The sequence below is a fragment of the Myotis yumanensis genome, unplaced genomic scaffold, assembly GCF_028538775.1.
Source record: "Myotis yumanensis isolate MYYU_CA2020_CCGP unplaced genomic scaffold, mMyoYum1.0.hap1 SCAF_3, whole genome shotgun sequence".
NCBI lineage: Eukaryota > Metazoa > Chordata > Mammalia > Chiroptera > Vespertilionidae > Myotis > Myotis yumanensis.
In genome coordinates, this window is record NW_027223754.1 from 83,275,314 (window position 1) to 83,299,581 (window position 24,268).

The 24,268-nt window shown below is 37.4% G+C and overlaps 1 protein-coding gene across 2 annotated transcripts in view; it reads right to left on the minus strand.

Annotated features, from left to right (window-relative positions):
• Positions 1 to 3,698: 3,698 nt before the first annotated feature.
• EPSTI1 (epithelial stromal interaction 1) overlaps positions 3,699 to 24,268 on the minus strand; it is a 110,137-nt gene continuing 89,567 nt past the window's right edge. For both annotated transcript variants that reach the window (XM_070407459.1, XM_070407458.1), the window contains 3 exons: positions 15,473 to 15,546; positions 10,788 to 10,887; positions 3,699 to 4,219 (listed from right to left, as the gene is read on the minus strand). In XM_070407459.1, the coding sequence (XP_070263560.1) occupies positions 4,211 to 4,219; positions 10,788 to 10,887; positions 15,473 to 15,546 (183 nt within the window). In that variant the 3' untranslated portion in view covers positions 3,699 to 4,210. The remainder of the gene's footprint in view (positions 4,220 to 10,787; positions 10,888 to 15,472; positions 15,547 to 24,268) is intronic.

A 24,268-nucleotide genomic window follows, 5' to 3' on the forward strand; every position in this document is an offset into this window, starting at 1 on the left:
TTTTGAACTGAACTGGGCTTCTACTATTGTTTGCGTTTATATGTGCATCTTTAATCTTAAGCTTTTATGTGCCTGTGTCTTGATTCTTTAACCTAGAAGTACATTCTTGGGGGTAGTCCTTAGGGCTATTTACAAATATTGCAATTCTCTTCTGGGAACATTGTAGAATTCTATTTCCCTTTATAGTGAGAGATAGTCATGTGATTTGTCCTGGCCAATAAAATATAAACAGAAATAGCATGTGCCATTTCCAAGGTGAAAGCATTTAATCATCCAGTGCAAGAAACTGCCACTATCTTCCCCCCTTGCTATATGGAAAACACAAGAAGAAACTGCGCACCCATCAGCCTGGGTTCTTGAGCGACAAGGATAAGCAGAATTTTCTGCTGATCTGTGTGTGATGTGTGGCATAAGCAAGATACAAACATTACCATCCATTGAGATATAGGGATTGTTTATTGCAATCCTGATCGCTCTGTTCCCTAAGGACAGGAACTGTGCCACTTATCTTTGTGCCTCCATAGTGCATATTCAAAACAGAGAAGAATAAAAATATTATGTTTAAATTTTTATTTCTGATTTTTCCTAGTTCATAATGTCTGATTTCAAATATTTCTCTCTTATCTGTTCTATCTCATTATTAAAGCACAATTTCTGCTCCTTTTTGGAACTATTATGGTTTCTAAAATATACAAATTAAAATGTCTAATCAGTTCATAATCCAATGTTGATCACTCATATAACATTTTGTGTAGAATAAAATGCCTTCCCTCTGATGACTGAACAAATCATACAGCACAGCTATAGGCAGTGCTCTGTGGGGGAGGATATAGGAGGGAGGGGGTGGGCACTTGCATCCAGCTCTGAGCAGCAAAGCAAGGGGCTTGTAATAATCAGCCTCCTGGGGGATGTGACTGTCGCAGCACAGGTCTCCCGGTGTCCTCTGCCCCATTAGGTGGCACAATGGCATGGCAATCAATGTAATACAATTTCCCTCCATTTGTCTTGCTATGCCTATGAAAACCCTTACTTTGGGCATATAATTATGAGAGAAAGTAAATTCTCTTTTTATGATCCGTTTTAAACTTCATTGTTAAACAATGAAATATTTAAAAAGGGAAGCGTTTCAACACAGAGCCGCTTCCTGAAAGAAATGCCTAACAGACTTTCTCTGTAATCCTACAGTAACTGAAAGGCATACTTTTTCATCATATACATGAATTACAGATTACTGGTACTTCAATCTTATTTCATGCACGTCGGCAAAGAGCTAGCTACTATATGCTCCAGCTCACTAAGTAAAAAATAAATAAACAAATAAACCCACAATTTTACTATTTTCTTATCCCTTTTAGCGGTTCTAACACATCTCTGCTACCTCCTCTGGCAGCCACACTTCCAAACACACCCTTTCACAGGAAAAGGTCCAACTAATCATGACCCATCTGTTTAATATCCTAGAAATTAAGATTAAGCTTATATTCACTATCTCTATGGTTATGTATTTCTAATCTCTCCAAATGACAATTTTTACTCAGCATAGCCACTAATAGTATTGGGGAGAGTATATGGCATACTTATGGTGGTAATAGATATTGGTGACATCTTTTAGGAAGTAATTTGACTATATATATCAAAATTCCTCTAAACAGGTTTTCAATTAGAACTATAAGTTCTAATTCTAGGTGTTTGTCCTCATCTGATCAGTAGAAAGTGTATATAATGATTTTTATTGCAGGGTTTTTGACACACATACAGATAGAAAAATATCTAGAATGCATACCAAAATATTAATGCTGATTGTCTACAGAAAAAAATGAAAAAATCACTAGTTTTTTCTTTTAATTATTTATCATTGTGTCTAAGTTTCTATAACAAACAGCTATTACTTTTGTAACAATGTGTCTTGCTTATATTTTCTTTTTCAGAAAAAGAAAGAACTTTAAAAGCATAGAGATAGATAGTGACTGGAATTAGGGGTTCCTATATAGAGCTACCCTCAAGTCAAATTTTATTTTAAGTGATTCAACAGGGCAGATGAAATGTGAAAAACAAAATGGTCCACTCCCTTACACACACAAAAAAACTCTTGATTCTTTTCTGGTTACTTTCACCTACACAGAGAATTATTCAAGGAAGATGTTTACAACCCCATTCACATTCTAGATAATTTTGGCCATGAAGTCATAATTCTCCATAGAAGCACAATGTAACTGTTTCTAAAAATGAAAAAGGATACCTGAACAAAATATCTTCGTTAGGGAACGCAGGATATAGCAGGTGGTGGAAGAGAAATTGACTCCAACTTTCCCAAGAGCCCCCGAAATAAGAAAGCATCCCTTTCCCTTACATAGTTCCTGGTGGCACACAGGAAAACAGCAGTAAGTAAGGAATGCTGAGCCTAGACACAAACACCTGAACACCACAGTGGCTTGTGAGGCAGCCAGATTGGCAGGTGCAGGACTGAGATGGCCACACGCCACAACAGTAAAATGCCCACAACAGTCACACATTTATAATCAGTTAGGAGGCGCTTCCAACCCAGGATAAGGAATTGGCAAGGATTTCAAATGGACCAAACATTTGATATTAGTGTCAACAGCACTAACGTGGCTTCAGCTGGCAGGAGAGAGGGAAACCACGGGCATCTGCATTATTTACTCCAGAAAAACTAGCTGTGAACCATCTGTCCTCTGCCACCACCACTCCCACCGAACGTGGTCCTTTCTATAACTTGCCCTGTTTCTGAGAGCTCCCCGCCCCCTAGTCTTGGCCCAAGAATCTGAAGTCCCAATGTTTCCCTGAATACAGAGATATGGAAAGATAATTTCAACAGAGCAATTGGAAACACAAAAGATCTCTTAATGCTGCAAAGTATTATTAGTTATCCAGCTGCAAAAATTATTCATTTATCCAACCTTCATTCCAAGACTTAATGCAATGTTTTCTCTATATAATATGGAGGGGGCTGGAGTATACAGCATGGAAAATCAATATTCTTGGGGTTTTGTACTTTAAGGGTCTACAAACTGGTTCAAGGTTGTAAAGTAGGATAAAAAAGCTGACTGAAAGTCAGAGAAAGACAAGTATCACATGATCTCACTCACATGTGGAATTTAATGAACAACATAAACTGATGAACAAAATAGATCCAGAGACACAGAAGCATGGAACAGACTGTGGAATCTCAGAGGGAAGGTAGGGGAGGGTGGGTGAGTGGGAGGTGAACAACCAAAGAACTTGCATGCACATATGCATAACCCATGGACACAGACGTAGGGTGGTGAAGGCCCGGGGCAGGTGGGCCAAAAGGGGTCAATGGGAGAAAAAGGGGGACATATGAAATACTTTCAACAATAAAGATTTTTTTTAAAGCTGACTAAGCAATAGAAAATAGGTTGCAAACAGCAAAGACAAGTGTCCAAAATACCATACATGTGGTGTCAACATTTTTGTCTAGTTGCTTTTTAGAAAAACATTGGCCTTTCAAGAAATTAACTATCCCACTCTGAAAAACCAGAGGAACAGTTATTAGTAAATAGCTCAAGACCAAAGCCGATCTCATAGTGATTACAGTATTATATTTTATCTATATGGATTATAAAGGAGAATATAAAAGTGAGACCCCTCAAGAGAGAAAAACTCAAGAGCTTTTCATTAAAAATAAAAGCAAACCAAACCATGTATGCAAAGGTAGTTCAAAATTTATTTATAAATTTGTTTAAAAGAGATTAAAAGATTTATTTTTGTCTTTTATTCATATTTATACAGTGAATTAAGAAAGTAGGGATTAAAATCCAAAAAGATGCCAAAGCTTCCCCAAACCTGATCTGAGAATTAGCTGCTTAGAGAGACAAGCATACAGCACCCACCCATAGCTCCCAGTAACCTGAAAGCATCAAATGATCCTCTCATTTTCTCTCTTATTAACATTGCTGTAATTATACTTCCAATAAGAGGCAAAACCAATTAGAAAAATACTGTAACATTTCACTGACAGTAGAGATTAAATATGAGTTCAATAATCAGCTCCTGCAAACACACATAAACAATGACAGGGAGACCCTGTCATCCCGGCAGCTCAGCTGTGTGGGTGGGCAGTTGAAGTCGAGGTAAAAGCACTGAAGGTGAATAAAACTGAGTTCTAAAAAAGCATCTCATGGCAGTTTTCAAGGTCAGTTGACAAAGGTTGGATGTAAGTAAACATTTCTCATAAATCCTGAAAGAAAAAGAAAACAAAATTACTACAAGCAGCAAAACAAAATTCAAAGCCTTTGTAAACCACAACAAAGTTCCTACGAAGAACACTCTTACTACATCAGGCTTAGGTGACTATTTGTTAATGATTTAAAGTCCCAATGAAATGACTTAATTTTAGAGTCCCGTTCATCCAATTCACAAAATAGTCTCTGTCAACAATGTAATGACTTGTTGAGTGATAGCTCATCGTCTCTGTTCTTAGAGATAGGCTGGCTAACATGGGTCCAAATAATAATGTTCACAAACATTGTCACCCACCTCCAGTTACAGCAAGGACAGGATTAATAGTGTGGAGCAGAGCAATTTAAATGGAAAAATATGGAGTATATTTGCATGGTATTAGGCAGTAGGAAGGTGACTTCTAAGAAGACTTTGAGAAAGGGGATTGATTAAATGAGTCCCCTCCCTGCCAACTATGTGCAAAGGTCAAGAAATCTCCACCAAGCCATCCAGAGAGTTGGACCAAGTTATAGCTGGGATTCAGACTAGCACTGTTCTAACACTCTGGGACACTAAAATCTCAGGTTGTCTCATAGGTCATGGCAAATACTCAACTGTCCTTGAAGGCAAAGGATTTAGAATTTTTATCATATTCAAAAGGGTCTCACCTACTGGTATCAGAGAAAAGATCACTTGAAGTGTTTCTTCAAATGTCCCACCCTAGGTGTATCATGAATACTAATAGAGAACTCAAAAAAAAAGTGCATTTCTTAATACAAGAGGAATTTTAAATTATCAAATAATAAATATATATTAAGTAATGTGAGAAGAATGTGATTTAAATTTTAAAATATTTCAAAATAAAGATCAATTGGTCTACTAACATACATTTATCAGAGGCCTACTGCTTAAGTGTCTATATCAGTGATGGGGAACCTATGACACGCGTGTCAGAGGTGACACGCAAACTCATTTTTTTGGTTGATTTTTCTTTGTTAAATGGCATTTAAATATATAAAATAAATATCAAAAATATAAGTCTTTGTTTTACTATGGTTGCAAATATCAAAAAATTTCTATATGTGACACGGCACCAGAGTTAAGTTAGGGTTTTTCAAAATGCTGACAGGCCGAGCTCAAAAGGTTCGCCATCACTGGTCTATATGGTTCCATTTATATTAATATTTTTGAAATGATAAATTTTAGAAATGAAGACAGTCTTGTAGTTCTGTATGGGTTGTGTATGGGTACTCATTCTAAAAAAGGAGATAAGTGTGGTTATAAAATGCTAATATTGAGAAAGATTATTGTGTTGATAGAATTGTTTAGAATCTTCCCTACTCTGGTGGATACAGGGACCTACATATGTGATAGAACTAAGTACACACACACACAGAGACACACACAACAAAGTAAAACTGGGAAAATCTAAATAAGATCAATGGATATTATCAGTGTCAATATTCTGTATCATCTGTGATTTATAAACTTTTTCAATCCTTAGTATGATACAAAAATATTATTGATATACTTTATTATAGATTTTTGGTGACTTATGGGTTAAAAAATTTTTTTTCATTCCTAGTTTTCTTGAAGTTTTTACCACAATAAGTATTGAAATTTATCAAATGCTTTCTCAGTAACTATTGATGTGAATGATTATATGGTGTTTTTTCTAATTTATGAGGTGAATTTTTGTTGTTTATTTTATTTTTATATTGTTTAGTTGTTTATGATAAGCTAAGTTTGCATTTTTTAATAAATTCAATTTGATAAGGGCATATTATCCCTTTTAAAAACTTCACTATTGAATCCATCGAAATTTTGTGATTTTTTAAATCCATGTTTATAAGTGAGACTGTTCTATAATTTTTTTCCTATATAGTCTTTGCCAGAATTTGATTGAAAGTTACATTTACCTGCTTAATCATTTTGGGGAATATTTCCTCCTTTTCATTTATCTGAAAAATCTTTTCAGACATTTTAAATCATCTGTTCTTAGAAAATTTAGTAGAACTGCTATAATATGTCTATTTTATGGGAAGACAGTAATAAATCAACCTGCACAGTGTTTGCATCATTTTGAATTTGCACCAACAATGTGTGAGAGAACAGAATATATTGTCAAACTTTCATTTGGGGAGGAGGGGGGGGTTGCCAAATAATAGATGAGAAATAGTATTATGGTTTATTTCTTAATTTGTTTTCCCTTTATTATGATAAGTTCACTGAGTGCTTTAATTTCAAAGACTATGTTTTTTGTTCCTAAAAGTTGTTTTGTTCTTTTTTCAAATCTGCTTGGTCGGCATTGTCTCTTGTTTTGGCTCATTGTCTTAAATCCAACATTTATTTCATCAAATGTTTAATACATAGCTTTTTAAAATGCAATTTAGTATATCACATCATTTAGTTCAAAATCTTTGTTGTTTTGTTGACCCTCAATCACAGCCACCTGTTTCCTTGCACATGCGGTAAGTTCTAGTCACTGTTTTATGTTTGGAATACAACCAAAGGGCCCTGCTCTGATGGCATATGGAACATAAATTACCACAGGGAGAGAGTAAGAGTAAATATCCAACAAAACATATAAATTAATGATGTTGGAAAATTATGTTAGAAATTACAGAATGCTATGGGAAAAATAGGTGTAAAGGCACAGGTGGCAGCACTAAATAAATGAATAAAGAATCCTCACTGAGGTGGAATTCAAGAAAATACTTGAAGGAGAACAATTAATATGGATACTTTGGAGAAGAGTGGAGCGGTAACAGCCAGTGTGAAGGCCATTAGGTGAGAGAACCAGGTCCTCAACTTTTCAAAGAACAGCAAGAAGGAAGCCTGCCTAGGAAGAATGAGGAAAGGCAGCGTACGAGAGCCCCAGAGGGTAAAGTGGAGTCTAGATCATGTAGCACCTGGTAGGTTCCTCTAAGGACTTTGGCTTTTATTCCAAGATATTTGGAGAGTCATGGGAGCCATTGGAGAGCTTTAAGCAGAAGAGTGACGGGATCTGATCTTTTTCAAAGGGGTCATTCTCATATAGAGAACAGACTCTAGATAGTGAAATGTGGAAGCAATGAAACCACCGAGAGACTATTTCAAGAATCTAGATGAGCATGGGTAGAGGTTGGAAGCAGGATGATAGTGGTGAAAGTGATGAGAAGCTGTTGGATTGGATATATTTTGAAGGAAGATTCAAGAATATTTCCTGCTGTATCATCTGTGGGGGGGATATGAGAAATGGGCTGCACCATTATGCAAACAGAAAAAAGTGCCAATAGAACATTAAGGTAAAGGGATTAAATGTTAAGTTTTAGATATGTTAAGGTTGAAATATATATTAGATATGCAAGTAGAGATGTTGGGTAAATAAATGGATATACAAGACTAGAGTTTGAAGGAAGAGGTGTAGGCTGGAAATTAAAATTTGGGAGTAATAAGCATGTAGTATATGTAATATTATGAAAATAAATGAGGCCACCAAGATAGTAAATAAACATAAAGTTCAGAAGGTGGTCTACAGTAGATCCCTGAGGCACTCCAATGTTGAGAGGACAAAAAGATGCAAGAATTCAGCAAAGGAGAATGAAAGATTTGGCTGATGAAATAGGTAGGAACCCAGGAGAGCACAGGGTCCCAGAAGCCAAGTAAAGAAAGTTTCAAAAAAGGAGGAAGTGATTCACCATGACGAATGATGCTGACAGGTCAAAAAATAAAGTTTGAGAAATAAACATTGAATTTTGCAATGTGGACATTGTTAATGACCATGACAAGAGCATTTTTGTTGGACTGGTAAAGTCTAAAACAGGGGTGGGCAAACTTTTTGACTCGAGGGCCACAATGGGTTCTTAAACTGGACTGGAGGGCTGGAACAAAAGCATAGATGGAGTGTTTGTGTGAACTAATATAAATTCAAAGTAAACATCATTACATAAAAGGGTACGGTCTTTTTTTTTAAATTTTATTCATTTCAAACGGGCCTTAATTTGCCCACGGGCCTTAATTTGCCCACAGCTGGTCTAAAACCTGATTGGAGCCCTGACCGGTTTGGCTCAGTGGATAGAGCGTCAGCCTGCAGACCCAGGGGTCCCAGGTTCAATTCCCGTCAAGGGCATGTACCTTGGTTGCGGGCACATCCCCAGGAGGGGGCGTGCAGGAGGCAGCTGATCAATGTTTCTCTCTCATTGATGTTTCTAACTCTCTATCCCTTTCCCTTCTTCTCTGTAAAAAATCAATAAAATATATATTTTTTAAAAAACCTGATTAGAGTATATATGAGAGAAGTGGGAGGAGAGAAATTAGAGGCAGCAATAATAGACACCTCTTAAAGTTTTGCTTTAAAGGGGAACAAAGAAATATCAAGAGGAAAGGTGATAACAATATAATTTATTAGTGTTTTATGCTGATGGAAATTTTTTGGTTAAGATGGAACACCTGATGACTGTCCCCCAGACAGTGGAGAAGACAGAAACTGGTCCAAAGGAAGGGCAGGCATCCAGGTGGTGATAGATGTGGAGTTAGAGCTGGGAGCCTGAGGAAGTTCTCACCTTTCTGTCACATTTCTTTCAGATGTGGGAAGAGCCAATAACCATTTTGGACTTGGACATGCCTGCCCCACTAAAAAAACATCCATGTGCCCCAACCGGGACTGGGGAACAAACCTGTAACCCAGGTACATGCCCTTGACTGGAATCAAACACATAACCCTTCCTCGTGGGTCGGCACTCCACCACTGAGCAACACCGACCAGGGTGTGTTCCTAGCTTTTTAATCAGTGAGGAACTTAAGCAAAGGTTCATAGCTCACTTACAGAAGGCCTACCAATAGTCATTGGTAAGCCCAATGCTTATTCTCTTAGCAGCAGCCCATGCAGTATTAATTTACTTTCCCATCATCTTCCCCTCAATCTCAGCTATTTTTCTAGGTTCTTTCTAAATGTGGGGAATGGTTGAGCAGAGGAGAAAATCTGCAGCAAGTTTCTAAGTCCTATCCAAAATCTGAGTTTCAATCACGTTTCATAACATAAATTCCATGAACGTGGATAATGTCTTAAACTCACTGTGCCCCATTTTCCACATGATTCCTACTCACATATTTGTAGAAGTCAATAATTTGTAAATTGCAACACATGATGCAAAAACAGTGTGTTTAGATTATTTTCTCTCTTCCATATTACCTCTTTTCTGAATGCTACAGTGATACACATGAGCATACATTATGGGTAAATAGATACATCCACTATGCATTCTCTGCAAATTTGCCTGATTTCAGTTCTCTTCACTATATATACATTTGTGAAATCTATCTATCAATTTTAACTACTAGATGCTTTTTAAGAAAACATGTGTGTAACATTCCTAACAGCTTATCTTTTCAAAATGATCTTTTGTCCATCAGGTATTTATTAAAGAGGGATTTTTCTCTAGAGTTTCCAAGTCAGCAAGTGTGCTGGGCTGCATATCTGGCGCTTGGGCCAGACGGGGCGCTCTGTGCTTTCTGTTCCTAAAACACATAGATAGGAATGTGCTGACATCAGGCCAGGCCTTGAGATATGGTCTCATGGCCCCTTCCCAGCATGCTGTGCTCTCTGTTCCTAGAACACATAGATAGGAAGGTAGTCACTGTAATGATGCTGTACTGTCAGGAACTAAGGTTTTGTAACTTTATGGATTTTGCAAATAAAAATGCTGTAACTCCTGCAGTTAGCACTGCAGTTCAGCCCCTGCTTCGGCAGGGTGCTGTAACTGTAGTTGCTGGCCAGCTTAATAAAGGCTCCTAAATTTTGATCTGAGTCCTGGTGGTCGTCTCCGTGGGTCACCTCATTACAGCAAGCACTTGATTATTTTGCTGTATTTTACCAGTTTAAGGATTTCTATCTGTTCCTTTTTAAAAAAAAAAATAGATACATATGTACCTGGGCTTCGATTAAATTGTACTTGTAAAGCCTAGCGTAGTTAGTTTTGGTTCTATACACATTGTAAACCCCATAAACATATGTAGTCCAGCATTCCAAAGTCCTGGTGCTGGTTCAATAATATATGGTGCACACAAAACACATTAAATACATATTACAAGTGGCAAGGTTTTCTTCACAGAAATCTATAAGGACATTTCATTTTCAAAAAGTGCCTTTTGCTGTAGGGTTTTTAAAAACATCATTTTACAGTGAAAAAATAAACTTTAGTTTCTTTGATATGCTAGTTTCACTGAAAAAACTGTATTACTGAAGAATGCTTACTATTTGTATAACCATATTTCAGTTAAAATCTTCCTGAGACAAAAAGTTCATTTGTTTGTGTTGTGGGTCTGGGCCAAGGGTGATAAAAAGCCTGAAGTCCAGGCAATCAGGGTGAGAACAAGGCAGGTGTCATTTTTTATTGTAATTGGCCAGAGCTGAAGTCAGGACTTTCTCCCTCTCTCGGAGGCTATTGTGGAATTTACAGCAATCACCCTGGCTGACTGCCCATCACACAGCTGAACAGTGCACAAAAAAATATCTGGGGAGAAGGCCACAGCATATTTTTAAAATTCTCACTGTTTTTATCCTTCAAATTTGAAAGATATTTTTAAAGAGAAAACGAAAAACTCACCCAGCTGTTACCACCATTCATATTCCAATAGCCTCCAAAGTGCTCCAGGCCACCTGGTTGACTTCTGCCTTGGAGTCGGTCCAGAAAAGCATTATTTACCCTTTAAAACAATGAAAAATGTGTGTAAGTAAAAAGCCTGCTGCAGGGTTGAGCGATTTTTGAGAGCCTATTGTGCTGTATGACTGCCTATGGGGATTGCTTCCTCCCTTCAGCTAGAAGAAATCTACAGAAACTTCTTTTCACATTAACCACATGCCATGCTGTTAACAGCCCTTTGCTGGACCTGGTGCCAGTTGTGGCTCAGGCCAGAGGGACACAGTTCTTAATTTCAGTTCCACTGGTCCATCTTCTACCAGTTCATCAAGATCTTTCTTGGCCCCAGAGACTGAGGAAAGATAGAACTCACAACAACTAAAACATGAAGAGAAATCAAAAATAGCTCTGCGACACTATTGTTGTAAGACAGACATCCCTCCCACATGCCCTTACCCCATTGTCAGTCTTGCTAACGTAAATCCCACAAGTGAAAAATAGAAGAAAAATGGGACAAGTGTATGGGAAAGGGGGAACCTGAACTTTCAAGAGGGAATGGGTACATCTTTCGCCGATGTTCAGACATACTTGCAGCAACCAATTCCAGAAATTAAATTTAACACATAGGAGGCAAAATCATGAAGAAAGGCAAGTGGTTTCTATAAAGGTCAGAATATAAGTTAACTGTAGGGTAATAGTTATATTCTATTTCTGGAGCTGGTTACCTGGTTGTTCACTTTATAAATAATCATTCTAAATATTTGTGTCATGGACTTGGATATTCCTGCTCTACTAAAAAATTTAATTAACAAAATTTTTAATTAAAAAAAAAGTAAATTAAAGACAACAGCCTGTTCTGAGTTGCCTTGGTATGGATGAGTTGAATCAGGGAGGTGATGGCTGGAGAAACATTGTGACAGGTACCCTTGTCAGCAAATTACTGAGGAATAGTGTCATTAAGACTATGAGCTTCTTGTTAGCAACACAATGCCTGATGCACAGCAGCTACTCAATACACATTTATGGGAGGAAAGGCAAATTGGCCCATCACATTAACCTCCTTTTCCATCATGAAGATTAGGAGAATGTGGACATGGTGGGTGGCTGTAAGTCCATGACTGTGGGAGGTTTGGAAACTTTGAAGATGATGACTGCTGGGTGGCAAAGTCAGAGGCTGGGCTTTTGGGGTGGGTGGGGGAGGGTTACTTGTCTCTGCTTGCTCAGGGCTAACTAGCTAAAATGCCAACTGCATGTTGACTCAGTTGGATCTCTGGATTATTAGGTTGCTTTTTTCTCAACAACTTCAAGTCACACTAAGCACTGGTTACATCTTGGTTACTAGAAAAGTTTTTTCCTTTCACCATAATATCTACCCAAGTGACATATTCTGGAAAGCCTGGCTCACTGCAGAGCTCAAGTTTAAATCACCTTTACAGGACCTCTCAGCACGCAGATTGAACAGTATCTTACTGAGCTGGAGACGCGCATATTAAGAAAATGAAAGCTTCCCCTGCTCCCCTTTAAACAACACAACCAATGGTATTCTGGCCTGCGCAGGAACCTAGGATTGTTTTTATCCAGCCTTTTTGCCAGTAACAAAGATGGGCTTTCCGTCAACATCCCCATCCCATCCCATATCCAAACCACTGTAAGTACTGTTGGCTCTACCCACTAAACACATCCGGAATTCACCCATTTCTTCCATGACCACCATTCTAGTCCAAACCACTATCCTCTCTCACCCTGCTTCTGCGTCTACTCCTGCCCTCTGTGATCCATTCTCCATATAACCAGCTTACTAAATCATAAAAGGGATCATGCCTTCCTTTTGCTTAAAACCCTCCCATTACTTTCCATTAGTTTTAGAATAAAATCACTGGCTTACAAAATCTTGTATCTTCTGGCTCCTGCCTATGTTTTCTACCCTATTTTACATTATTCTCTTCCAGTGATTGGGGACTCAAAAAGTCCAAGCTCATCCCTTTAGGACCTTTGCATTTGCTCCTATGCCTAAATATGGGGCATCCATATGTTTTGTCTCCACATGACTAGCTCTTGTCCTGTGATGTCCCTCTCTTTTGAGGAATTATCACCTCCAATCTCTCCAACATCACACTATGGTGTGGTCCTCAGGGTATGCATCATTGTGTAAAGTAATCTTACTGTTAAATTATTGACTTCTATTTCTTTCCTCCAGATTGTAATTTCCAAGCAGTCAGGGACCTCTGCCTTGCTTAGTCTATTCCCAGTGCTGAGAACAAAGCTTTCACATGCTCTAATATGTAAAAGGTAAATGAATAATTTATCCAGGTGCATGGTCCTCATCTATGCCTGCTTCTGTGGCTGCAGATGCATCATGAAACTACCAATGGTGGTGAAGTCAGGCTGCAAAACTGCTCACTGTCCACTGCTCTCAATTCGCTCAAGCACTGTGCAGACTGATGGCTTGTCATCCATGCAAAGTGATGCAATTGAGCACCCATTACTAGGACAGCAGAGGCGGTCAACCAGAGATCATGGGTGGTAAAGATATTATTTTTCTCAATTTCTATTGAGAATTCAAATAGGAAAAAAAAGTACCAATATATATTTTTATTTACTAATGTTAGAAAGTGCATACATTTTATTGCTCTCAAACTCATGCTCTAGATTTTCTTCTAAGGGTTAATTTTGATTAAAAAAATGTTATTCAAGGATGGTTCAAGTTTCAATAAATCAATTCAGTTTATTCCAGTTTTCAGCTTACAGTCCAGTTCCTTTCAAGTCCTTGACCTCCACGGTCTCCGTCTTTTCTCTCTGGAGTTTAAACTTCCCTCTCTTACTCAAAAAGTTACACTGAATCAGATGCAGGTAGGTGCACTCAAGCTCAATCATGACAGGATTCATTGAAAGCCTGTGAGGAATCCCACAAGCTTTCTATTATAAAAGTCAGGCCTGAGTTTTGGCTTTGTGAACTTCTAAACAGTAGAAAGCACATTGTCTTTTTTACTCGAATAGAATGAATGCCCATGGAGAAAAGCTAACATGTCCCCTCCACACAGACCATGCAGCTTGTGTTGCTCTCCACAGCAGGAATGAGCACAGCTATTTTATTCATAAAGACATTACTGAGTGAGTATTTTCATATGATAACATGGAAAAGCTCACTGTAAACTCTAAAAGACAAAATTAATATCAACTATTTTCAGAAACTGATTCAGAATATTTTAAAAATGTGGTTAAAGACTCGATCAATTATTTCTAAACTGATTATTAAGTTTATTATTCAGAGATATTTCTTCATGGATTGAATTTGGATCCACACTTAACTGGAATCAATTGAAAGAGAAAATAAGATGTAGAAAATGAATACCCCCCAATATTTAAGTAGTCAGCGGTATGGAACTAAACCTAAAGAATGAGGATCAAGGTTCCGATAACAAAAAAGAGTAATCCTTTCCACCTCTAATCAAATAACTTGCATTTTTACTGGATGCCTATTGAAGATTAATTTCTTAGCAACAGCATTTATTAATGTGACATACTGCTATCTTTAAGATGCTTAAAGCTTTACAACCCAATTAATCCTCAAAAATCCAAAAAAAATAACTGGTTATACTAACAACTGGTGTTATATAATATCAGGTTTTTTAATAGAAAGATGTTTAAAGAGAAAAATGAGATTAACCTATAAAAGACTAAACTAATTTGTGGCCTATTTTATAAAAATAGGCAGCAGTAATGGTGTCCCCTTACCCAACAAAATAGTCTAACCAATATATCAGAGTTTTGATGTCTTATTATAAGCAGAGGAGAATGCATGGATTCACATTTGACATTTTACAATTATTTTGACTGTACGATAGAAGCAACATAATCCAGTCAAAAGGATAGGCGCACCATCCACAGTGGCTACAGTATTGGGAGCTTCTATTAATACCTTTTAAAGTCTCATTTACAAAATGAAACTGCCACAATTAAAAATACACCTTAGTGGTAGGGGGAATTTAAACATATAAAAGAAGCTACTAAATTTCAAAAGAAGAATTTACTCCTTTAAATCATGAGAGCCTTTGCATTAAGTTATTCCAAGACACACAAGCTCACTGCAATAAACTCCAATAACCCAAGTGCCCCTCAGGAAAATCCTAACATAATAATGACAGATATGGTGGCTATAACACTGTCCCAACACCAACATGATATTTTAATGGGTACTGAATAGAGAATACCTACACTATTAAAAAGTCCTTACTGGTTCTATTTTAAGTTTTTTCCTAATATGTTAGTCAATATAAAACAACTTTATGGCCGTTTCTGCCCAAGCTTTTGTATTCAAGGATGGGTATTTCACCACCAATACTACAAATGGCCATGCATCATCTCAAAAAATATACTTTCTTCCATGGCAAGCAAATGAAATATAATCTAAATAAACATATAGCTTGAGAGCACAATTCAGCTTTCTAGTGTAAATGTATGCCACCTATCCAGAAAAAAATGGGTATTGTATGTGTACGCACACAAATGTGTAGCAGCTGTCATCCTCGAATAAAAGATAATATGCATTTCAAAACTGCATTCAATATTACTATAGTGCTTGCCTAAAACATTGCAAGCAATTTATAGGTAATGTTTTTAACCAAAGATGCTACGCTATGAGCCATTTATACCTCCTGTGCTCATCCTGCTGGGTTCTGATTCTTTCTTCCTCCTGTTGTTGTCGCTTAAATTCCAGTAATTCACTCTAGGAACAAGAAAAGTTTTAAAATATGGTTTTCAATTCACTTGGTTACACAGAAGACAGCCAAATCAATTACATGTTTAACCTTAGCAGATGCAATATTTCATTTTTGAAACTTTTATTTAAGTACCATTTCCATGTGAAAGTATTTTCTTATATGACTAGGTAGCAAAAAATAATTATGCTTTAATCAAACAATAGCTCTCCAATTGTAAAATAGTGAGATTAAAAAGCCAAATGTGCATGTTTGAGATATTAGATCAAGATATTAAAAAACACACAGAGGGAATCACAATGTGAGTCAAACTTACCTGTGTCTTACCAAGTAAGAAATCAAATTTGTTCCTTAAATAATGCCACACAATACTATTTATTGGTCATTTCTCTAGCATCTCTTTCCCAACAAATCCAAAGGAACTTACAAATAAATATTGGATTCAATTCTATAGTGCAATTCCATTAGTAAAATGTTTTCCATCCTAGAGAATAATCATTCAACCTATCATTGACAAGTTACTTCTAATATTAGCAGAACTTTGAACTTTCGGCAGGAGATACTGTGCTTTGAAAAGGAGATCACCTTACTACAACTTAATCTCTAGCTTCTGACATTCTGATTATCCTTTTGAAAGAGGTACAACTTCCAAACTCAGTTACTATGTTTACAGTATTAATCCAAAGAACTAGGTGCCAGGGTTTCTCTAATACTCAACTACCTACCACGAGTTAGACTGAGTTTTAACCTCATTTCAAAGAAAAAGACAAAGGGAAGGGTTATAAGCTCCTGTCCTATGCTAGTGCCCGAGCCAGAGAGATTGTCTGGTATAGAAAATACTGCCATGTTTTGATAAACATATACCAACACGTATATTTTAACCTCCAAAATTTCCTTGATGAAAAGTATAAAATAAATTCAAAGTCGAAATTTACATTTTTTAAAACTTTATTCAAAGATCTTCTAAAGTTCTATAGCTCCCAAAATAAAATAAAAACTGGTTTCTTATATTGTGATATTACAAATACATTACTCATCAATCCTTAAAGTAGATTATTTAATTCTAATTCCAATATGTCACCAACAATAAGGGAAAATTAGAGAGTTTTCTAAATAATTGAATGATATTCATTCAACCATTCCACACACATTCACTAAATACCAAATGCCAACTCTTGTCCTAGGGAGACTCACTTTTTCACAGTAGCTTAAACACTCTTTCATCTTAATTTCTGTCACTATAATATATGTACATAGTTTTAAAAGTCTGCCAGGTTACAGTACTACTACAGTCCTCCCCCTGGTCCCCACAATCACTTCAGTACTGTGGTTGGTTTCATGTTCAATTATCTCTTTAATTGCATGCATATTCTTCTATCTCTTATTTTTCAATTGTATTATCTTTTGACTTCCTACTATGGAGGAAGATTTATGGCTCTATTACTACCTCCATCCTAACCCCAACTTTCCCTCCCAGTAGACCACCATACTCCTTCCTCACCCTTATAATTCTCTCTCTATTATTTTTTAAACTTACAATGTGGTGGGGAGGAGCTCCTCTTTTAGACTTCCAATTCACCCTCCTCTTTTCAATGCCAGCTATCAGAAGTACCAGGTGCCTATAATTCCTGACTTGCCTTGGGATTACTTCTTGCAAATGAGTTCTGACTTTTCCTTCTCTAGGTTTCAGCTTCCAAAATTGCTGATATATTTTCTTTATGGCAGTCTCCTGAACTGCTTGTTCTTATTGGCTTATGCCTTTCTTTCTTTCTTATCCTCATCAGAGGATGTTTATTGATTAGAGGTAGGAGGTGAGAGAGGGAAACATCGATGTGAGAGAAAAACATCTATCGGTTGCACACATCCCACGAGAGATCAAACCAGCAACCTAGGTATGTGCCCTGACCGGGAATTAAGCCCACAACCTTTTCCCTGTACTGGAAGATGTGTCAATCAACCCAGCCACGTGAGGCTCAGTGGCTCAGTTACTATTTTAGATAGAGGCTCAAGAAAGGTCTAAGGAGGTGGCGAAAGACCCCATATGAACCAATAAGAGCCAAAGGATAGGAAGAAGCAGTTCACAGCCCTGGATGGTGTGGCTCAATTGGTGGTCCCAGCCACCAGAAGGTCACAGGTTCAATTCCTGGTCAGGACACATACCTAGGTTTCAGGTTGTTCCTTGGTTGGAGGTGTGTGCCAGAAGCAACCCATATCTCTCTCTCTTTCTATCTCTCTTTCTCTCTCTCTCCCCTTTCCTCCATCTAAAATCAATTTTTAAAAAAATTTAAAGAAGCAGTTCAGCTTGGCCAGTATGTCTCAGTGATTGATCATTGACCTATGAACCAGCAGGTTAGTGCACATGTCCCAGTTGCTGGTTCAATCCCCAGTAGGAGACATGTAGAAGGCAGCTAATCAATGATTCTTACCACTGATGTTTCTATCTCTCTCTCCCTCTCCCTTCCTCTCTGATAATCAGGTACATTCAAGCACTTTGGGGGAGTATCTAAGGTAGTAAAAACTAATTTAGTTTTTGGAGGACAATATAGCAATAACATCAACATGTAAAATGTACACATCCTTTGAAGAAGTGTTCAAAGATCTCTCTATAAATACCATCACAGTTGTACTATTAAAATAGTAAAAATTCAAGTACAAGTCATAAAACCCATTAATAAGGAACTGGTGCAATAACTTAGACCATCCACACACTGGGATACTATGCATCGGTTATAAAAATAAGGTAGATGGGGAGAGAGGAGGCAGCAATAGAGACATATAAATAATATACAATATATTAAATGATAACAGATAGATTCAGAGCAGCTTTCTTGGGATCGTTTTATGAAAACAGAAAAGATACACATAAATCCATTTCAAGTTTAATGTTGGTGTGCATATTTAAAACATTTTTATGGGAAAACACACCTAACATATTAACTGGAATTACCACTGGGGAGAGAAACATGGAGGGTAGATGGGCAGGGTAGGAAGTGTAAACATCATATATCAATTTATCTCTTGAAACCACATGAATATAGTAGTTCCTCATATCATCAACAGAGGTTTATCTGTGTGGGACACCATTTCTGTTTCTTTATGCTTTCCTCTGTTTAAAAATCCTAACAAGGATTGTTTTTAATACTTAAAGATGTAAAAGAGCAGAGCACTGCATTATGATGCTAAGAAGTGTCAGGGAGGAAAAAAGAGGACGGGAGAGAGAAGCGTGCAGTAGTACCCTCTGACAGAGGCCAAGGGCGGGTGCGAGGAAAACACCCAGGGCAGGAGAGAAATGCGGATGGGGAGCTGATGCGTCCTCATCATGCAAGAACATTGCTCCAGACGGCAGGAGGAGAAGCTGTGGATCTGCTGCACTCAGGATTATTAATCTACAACTAGCAAAGCACATTTACTAGGGACAGGGTGGCTTTCGTTTGGTACCATGAAGAATAATTTCAACTAATGGATTTGTTCTGCTGAATTGCCTCTACAGATGCATTCGCATGCCTTATGAGCATATTTCTGGTTCATTTACTGGATTCTCATACAGAACTGCACTACCTGGTTGGACAGACACAAAATAAGTTGTTTCTGTTCCAAGGACTGAGCTTTGGACATTAAGAAAATCAAAATGCTCTGAGCAGGAGAGTCATGACACACAGCATCTGAGACACTGTCAAGTCCTTTCCCATTCTACACACACTTGATAAGCACCAGTCATTTTCAGACACCTAGGTTCATGCTAAAGGTACAGATGCAAATACACACAACTCCACCCTGAAGGAAATCACAGTTCAGTGAGGGAGACGGACCCAGAAACAACCACGATACAAGACAGAAAGAAATGCATTGCTGAACACAATTTCAAGCAGTGTGACATAGAAATATGAAGGAAGTCAAACAAGAGAAATAAAGAGCAAATGTTTTTGGGTGTTGTTTGATATTTTAAGTGTGCCCCTGAAGACTTCCAGAAGAAAGAAAGTCTTCTCACTGCTCTACACAACTCCCTACCTTCAGAAAGGGTGCCACTCAAAGAGAGTACTTAATTTGATAAACAGAATATCATCCTGGAGATGCCAAACACAGACCTTCCTGTAAACATTGGCCAGTAGTACGTGGTAAATGAGGACAACACTGCAACTGCTGCTGCCGCCTGTGTGTGCCCCACGAGGCTGCCCTCGCCAGAGGAGAGGCAGCTGTGCAGGGGAGCTGCAGGTGAGTACCAAGAGTCAGTGCTGGGGCCCCAGCTGACAGCAAGAAGTAAAGGGGTCACCATTTCCTGATAGAAGTTGTAGAAATCGCTTCTGTGTTCCCATTTACCCAAAGGTTAAATATACAACAGACAGGTGTGTGCAGGGCTGGACGCTTGAGAAACCAGATGAGGCTAGAGTGAAAGGCATGCTCCACAGCAAGGCTGTGGTGCAATAATTGAAGACCAGGATAGGGTCATTTTACAATTATGTCTGAATCCCAGCGAGGCGTGTTCTGATACGGTTCAGCTTGATGCTTTATGTAAGCACGAAAGTGTCATCACCCGGGAAGGACACACTTCTCCCAGGAGAGGATGTCCTCTCAACTCAACAAGGGGAAAAGGACGGTGGAGACAGGGAGTTAAAGAACTCCTCCTTTGAATGTTTTGTTGTTGTTTTTTTAAATAGAGGAGAGTTTTGAGGGGAGAGGAGACAGTTTGGAGAAGTCTAGGTTCTGCTGCTCCCCACAGTAATGCCTTCACTCAGAAGGACAAAGGTGTCTTTGGCTATGAGAAAAATTAGAAACTACCTCCCAAATTGAGAAGATCTACCAAATCAAAGAAAATAAATACTAATGGGTAAAGTAGGGGAGTCAAAATTAGCATCTATAATATACTAGAGGCCCAGTAGACAACATTCATACCCTGGGGGAGAGGGGTCCCTCAGCCGGGCCTGCACCCTCTCACGGTCCAGGACCCCTCGGGAGATGTCCTCCTGCCGGCTTAGGCCCACTCCCCCAGGGGGCGGGAGAGGCTGGCTTCTGTCTGAGTGGTGCTCCCCCTGTGGAAACACACGGACCACCAGGGGGCAGCTCTTGTGTTGAGAGCCTGCCCTCTGGTGATTAGTGCGCATCATAGCAACCGGTCATTCTGCTGTTTGGTCAATTTGCATATTAGCCTTTTATTATATAGGATACTTCCCTCCTGTTATTGTTAGTTCTGTCATCTATAATAATAAAAGCATAGCCCTAACTGGTTTGGCTCAGTGGATAGAGCGTCGGCCTGCAGACTGAAGGGTCCCGGGTTCGATTCTGGTCAAGGCAATGTACCTTAGTTGTGGGCACATCCCCAGTGGGGAGTGTGCAGGAGGCAGCTGATCGATGTTTCTCTCTCATCGATGTTTCTAACTCTCTATCCCTCTCCCTTATTCTCTGTAAAAAAATCAATAAAATATATATTTAAAAAATAATAATAAAAGCATAAAATGCTAATTAGGCCAGATGGCCAAACAACCTTCTGGATGACAATCCAGATGACCTTCTGGATGAAGCCGGGCTGCAAGGGCTGAGGCAAGCCACTACAGCTGCGAGGGCTGAGCCCTTTGCATGAATTTCGTGCATCAGGCCTCTAGTTACAATATAAAGGGAAGTAGAGTTCCAGCTTCAACAATCATTGAATCATACAGTTCTATATATAGCACCCAGAAATATATCCTATTAACTTTCTTATTTAAAGAAAATTTTTTTCTTATAAAAATCATTCATCATGGAAAATGTATAAAGTATAAGAACTATAAAAGAAAACAGTAATCACTCATTAAAAACTCTCTACCCAGAGATAAGCTCTTTAACATGTCATCAAATTTCCTTTATGTCTTAATTTATACACATAGATTATACTTTACCATCACTTCAGGTCATATCTACAGAGCTACCATGTGCTAGGCATTAGTAGAAATTCTACCCATACTTTCTCTCATATAACCCTAGAAGTGATGTCATGAGGTAATAACATCACTATCAGACATACAAATGAAGCTTAGAGATGAAGTAATTTATACCAGTTCAGTAAGAAGAGGTAGATTTCCAAACTCCCTCAGAATTTTTATTTTATTTTTTCATTTTAATATAGGTGAGCATATTCCCATGTCACTAAAACACGGCATTAATTGCTGCACAATATTCTACATGTCATCTTTAAATCCTCTATTGCTGACCAAATGGTTTCAAACTTTCCATTTACTATCATTTTAAAAAATAAACCACCTTGTACATGCATCTTATGTGATGCCTCATTATTTCCTCAGAATAAACATACATCTTTAAGATCTAATACTTTTAAGAAATGCTTCAGAATTTGATGTTGTCAAAAGCCCTTCAGTTCACCTCTCACCAGAAGCAGTACAAGGAAGTGTGAAATACTTTAATAGCTAATCATGTCAGGTCTGTTCGCCCCAGCAAACACACAAATTATTATCCATATTTTTCAAACGCCTCTTGTTTATAATCTCATGATTATTCTCCCAGTTGAAATGTAGAAAGATTTTTTCAAATTGCCTCAAATTCTATTGAAATTTTTATTGGATTTGCATTAAACTCACAAGTTAATTTGGATAGAACTGCAGTAATTACAATATTGAATTTTACCACTCTGGTGCATCATCCATCTCTACTTTATTCAAATTGACAGTCATGGATTGCAGGAAACTTCAGGGGTTTTGTTTTCTTTTGTTTTAGGCAAATTTTTACATAGTGGCTTTTTCATGAGATCTTTCTATCCCATTATATTGTCTAATTAATTTTTGCTGATATGTGAGAAAGTTGTTGATTTTTGAATATATATTTTATAACCAACTCCTGCTTATTTAACTCCATTTGTTCTAATCACTTTTCAGTTGATTCTCTTGGATTGTGCAAGCGAATGGCTCTCATCCATAGATAACTATACTTAGTTCCAATAACTAGAAAAGCTCCTTTTTAATTTTTACCTTATCAAGTTGGCTAAAACATTTCCTCAACTTTGTTCCATTTTATATTAAGAGATTTTTTTTTTAGCTGAAAAGAGTTTTTTCATCAAATAATTTTGAGAGTTTGAATTTCCAGAACAATCCTGGCTGTGCGGAGGGGCTGCAGTTAGTCTTGTGTTGGTCACTGTTCTAGTTTCACCACTGAGTCCACTGTTGGTTATTGGATTGGAAGACTATATGAATGCTAAGAAAAGTTTTTATTCCTAATTCACTAGTTTTTTAAAATTGATAGTACAGGTTAAAATTTACCAAAATCTTTTCTTACAATTAAAGAGGTAGTCAAATACTTTTTTCTCTCATGACCTATCTTATTGCAATGATAAGATATAAGAAGTTATATAGTTAGTGATCTTTGCATTCCTAGAATAAACCTTACTTTACTATGATAAATTAAGAGAAAAGTACCATTAATTAATTTTTTTATGTTATTCTCTATAAGTTTCTCCCTTTATCTGGTTGTGACATCATGGCGATGATAGCTAAATAATATTGATTCTAAATTATATTGTCTTTTCCTCCCCCTAAAACAATTTGTAAAACATAGGAAAAAAATCTGTTCCTTGTAAATTCCAATGAACTTGACTGTAAAATGACCCAAGTTTAGTGTGTTAGGGAAACGTAATTCTCAGAAAACTTTAGAAATTACTTGCATTTTTATTTGTTTTTATATATTTTAATTATTTGAGTTATTTTAGAGTTTTATATGTTCTTATAAAATAATTTACTTAATTCACATATTTAACTTGTTAGCATAGTATTATCTATAGTCATATAGAGTTAAATATATCTATGGTTTCAGTCCCTCATTTCTAATGTTGTGTATTTGCATTTTTATTAATCTCTTATTAATTAGAATTGCCAGTGACTTGCTCATTTTGTTGACCTTATCAAAAAACAAACTGTTGGATTTTTATAACAGCTGTTTTTTGAAGTTTTGTTATTAATTTCTGTTCTTATCTTAATTACTTCCTTCAGTAACTGTTTGTTGTTCCTGTTCTAAATTCTTGGACTGGATATTTAATCCATTTCTTTTTTTAGTACTGATTGGATTTAAAATTATGATCTTTCTGAATACAATGTCTCAGACTACAGCTTTGCACACATTCTTCATAAGGTGCCCTCACAATAATTTGTTATGAATTCTATAATATTTTTTATTTTTTGGCTTATTTATATTTTTCAAATGACTATATAAAATCAATAACCATGCAAAAACCAGTGAGTGGAATCAGCCTACCAGAAGTTTTTTTTTAATCCCTGAAAGTTAGAAAGGAGACAGGACAAATTGTACCGAGAAACAAATATGTGGGATAAACTGCTGCTGAGTTAGCAGTGCTTCCAAATGAGCTCCAAAAGATGTGGGTTTTGAGATGATCAGCTGGAGAACTTCATTGAAAGCAGTTTAGCAGTGGGCTCTCTTCACTCTACACTACACGTGAGAGAGCACTGACATGGCCCACAAGGTGAACAATGAATGGAGAAGGGATGTCTGTGCTCAGAGAAAGAGGACAGTGTCCCAGGAACCTAGTGACTACAGGAAAACAAGAGGCTGCCACATCCAGAAGACAAGCTCTTGCATACCTCACTTAGCAGAACGCCCAAAGAACTATTAGACAATAACCAAGAATCACCAAACATTTAAGAAAACCATGAGAACATGATTATCACTCATATGTGGAATCTAACGAACAAAATAAATGGATGAACAAAATAGATCCAGAGACATACAACCATGACA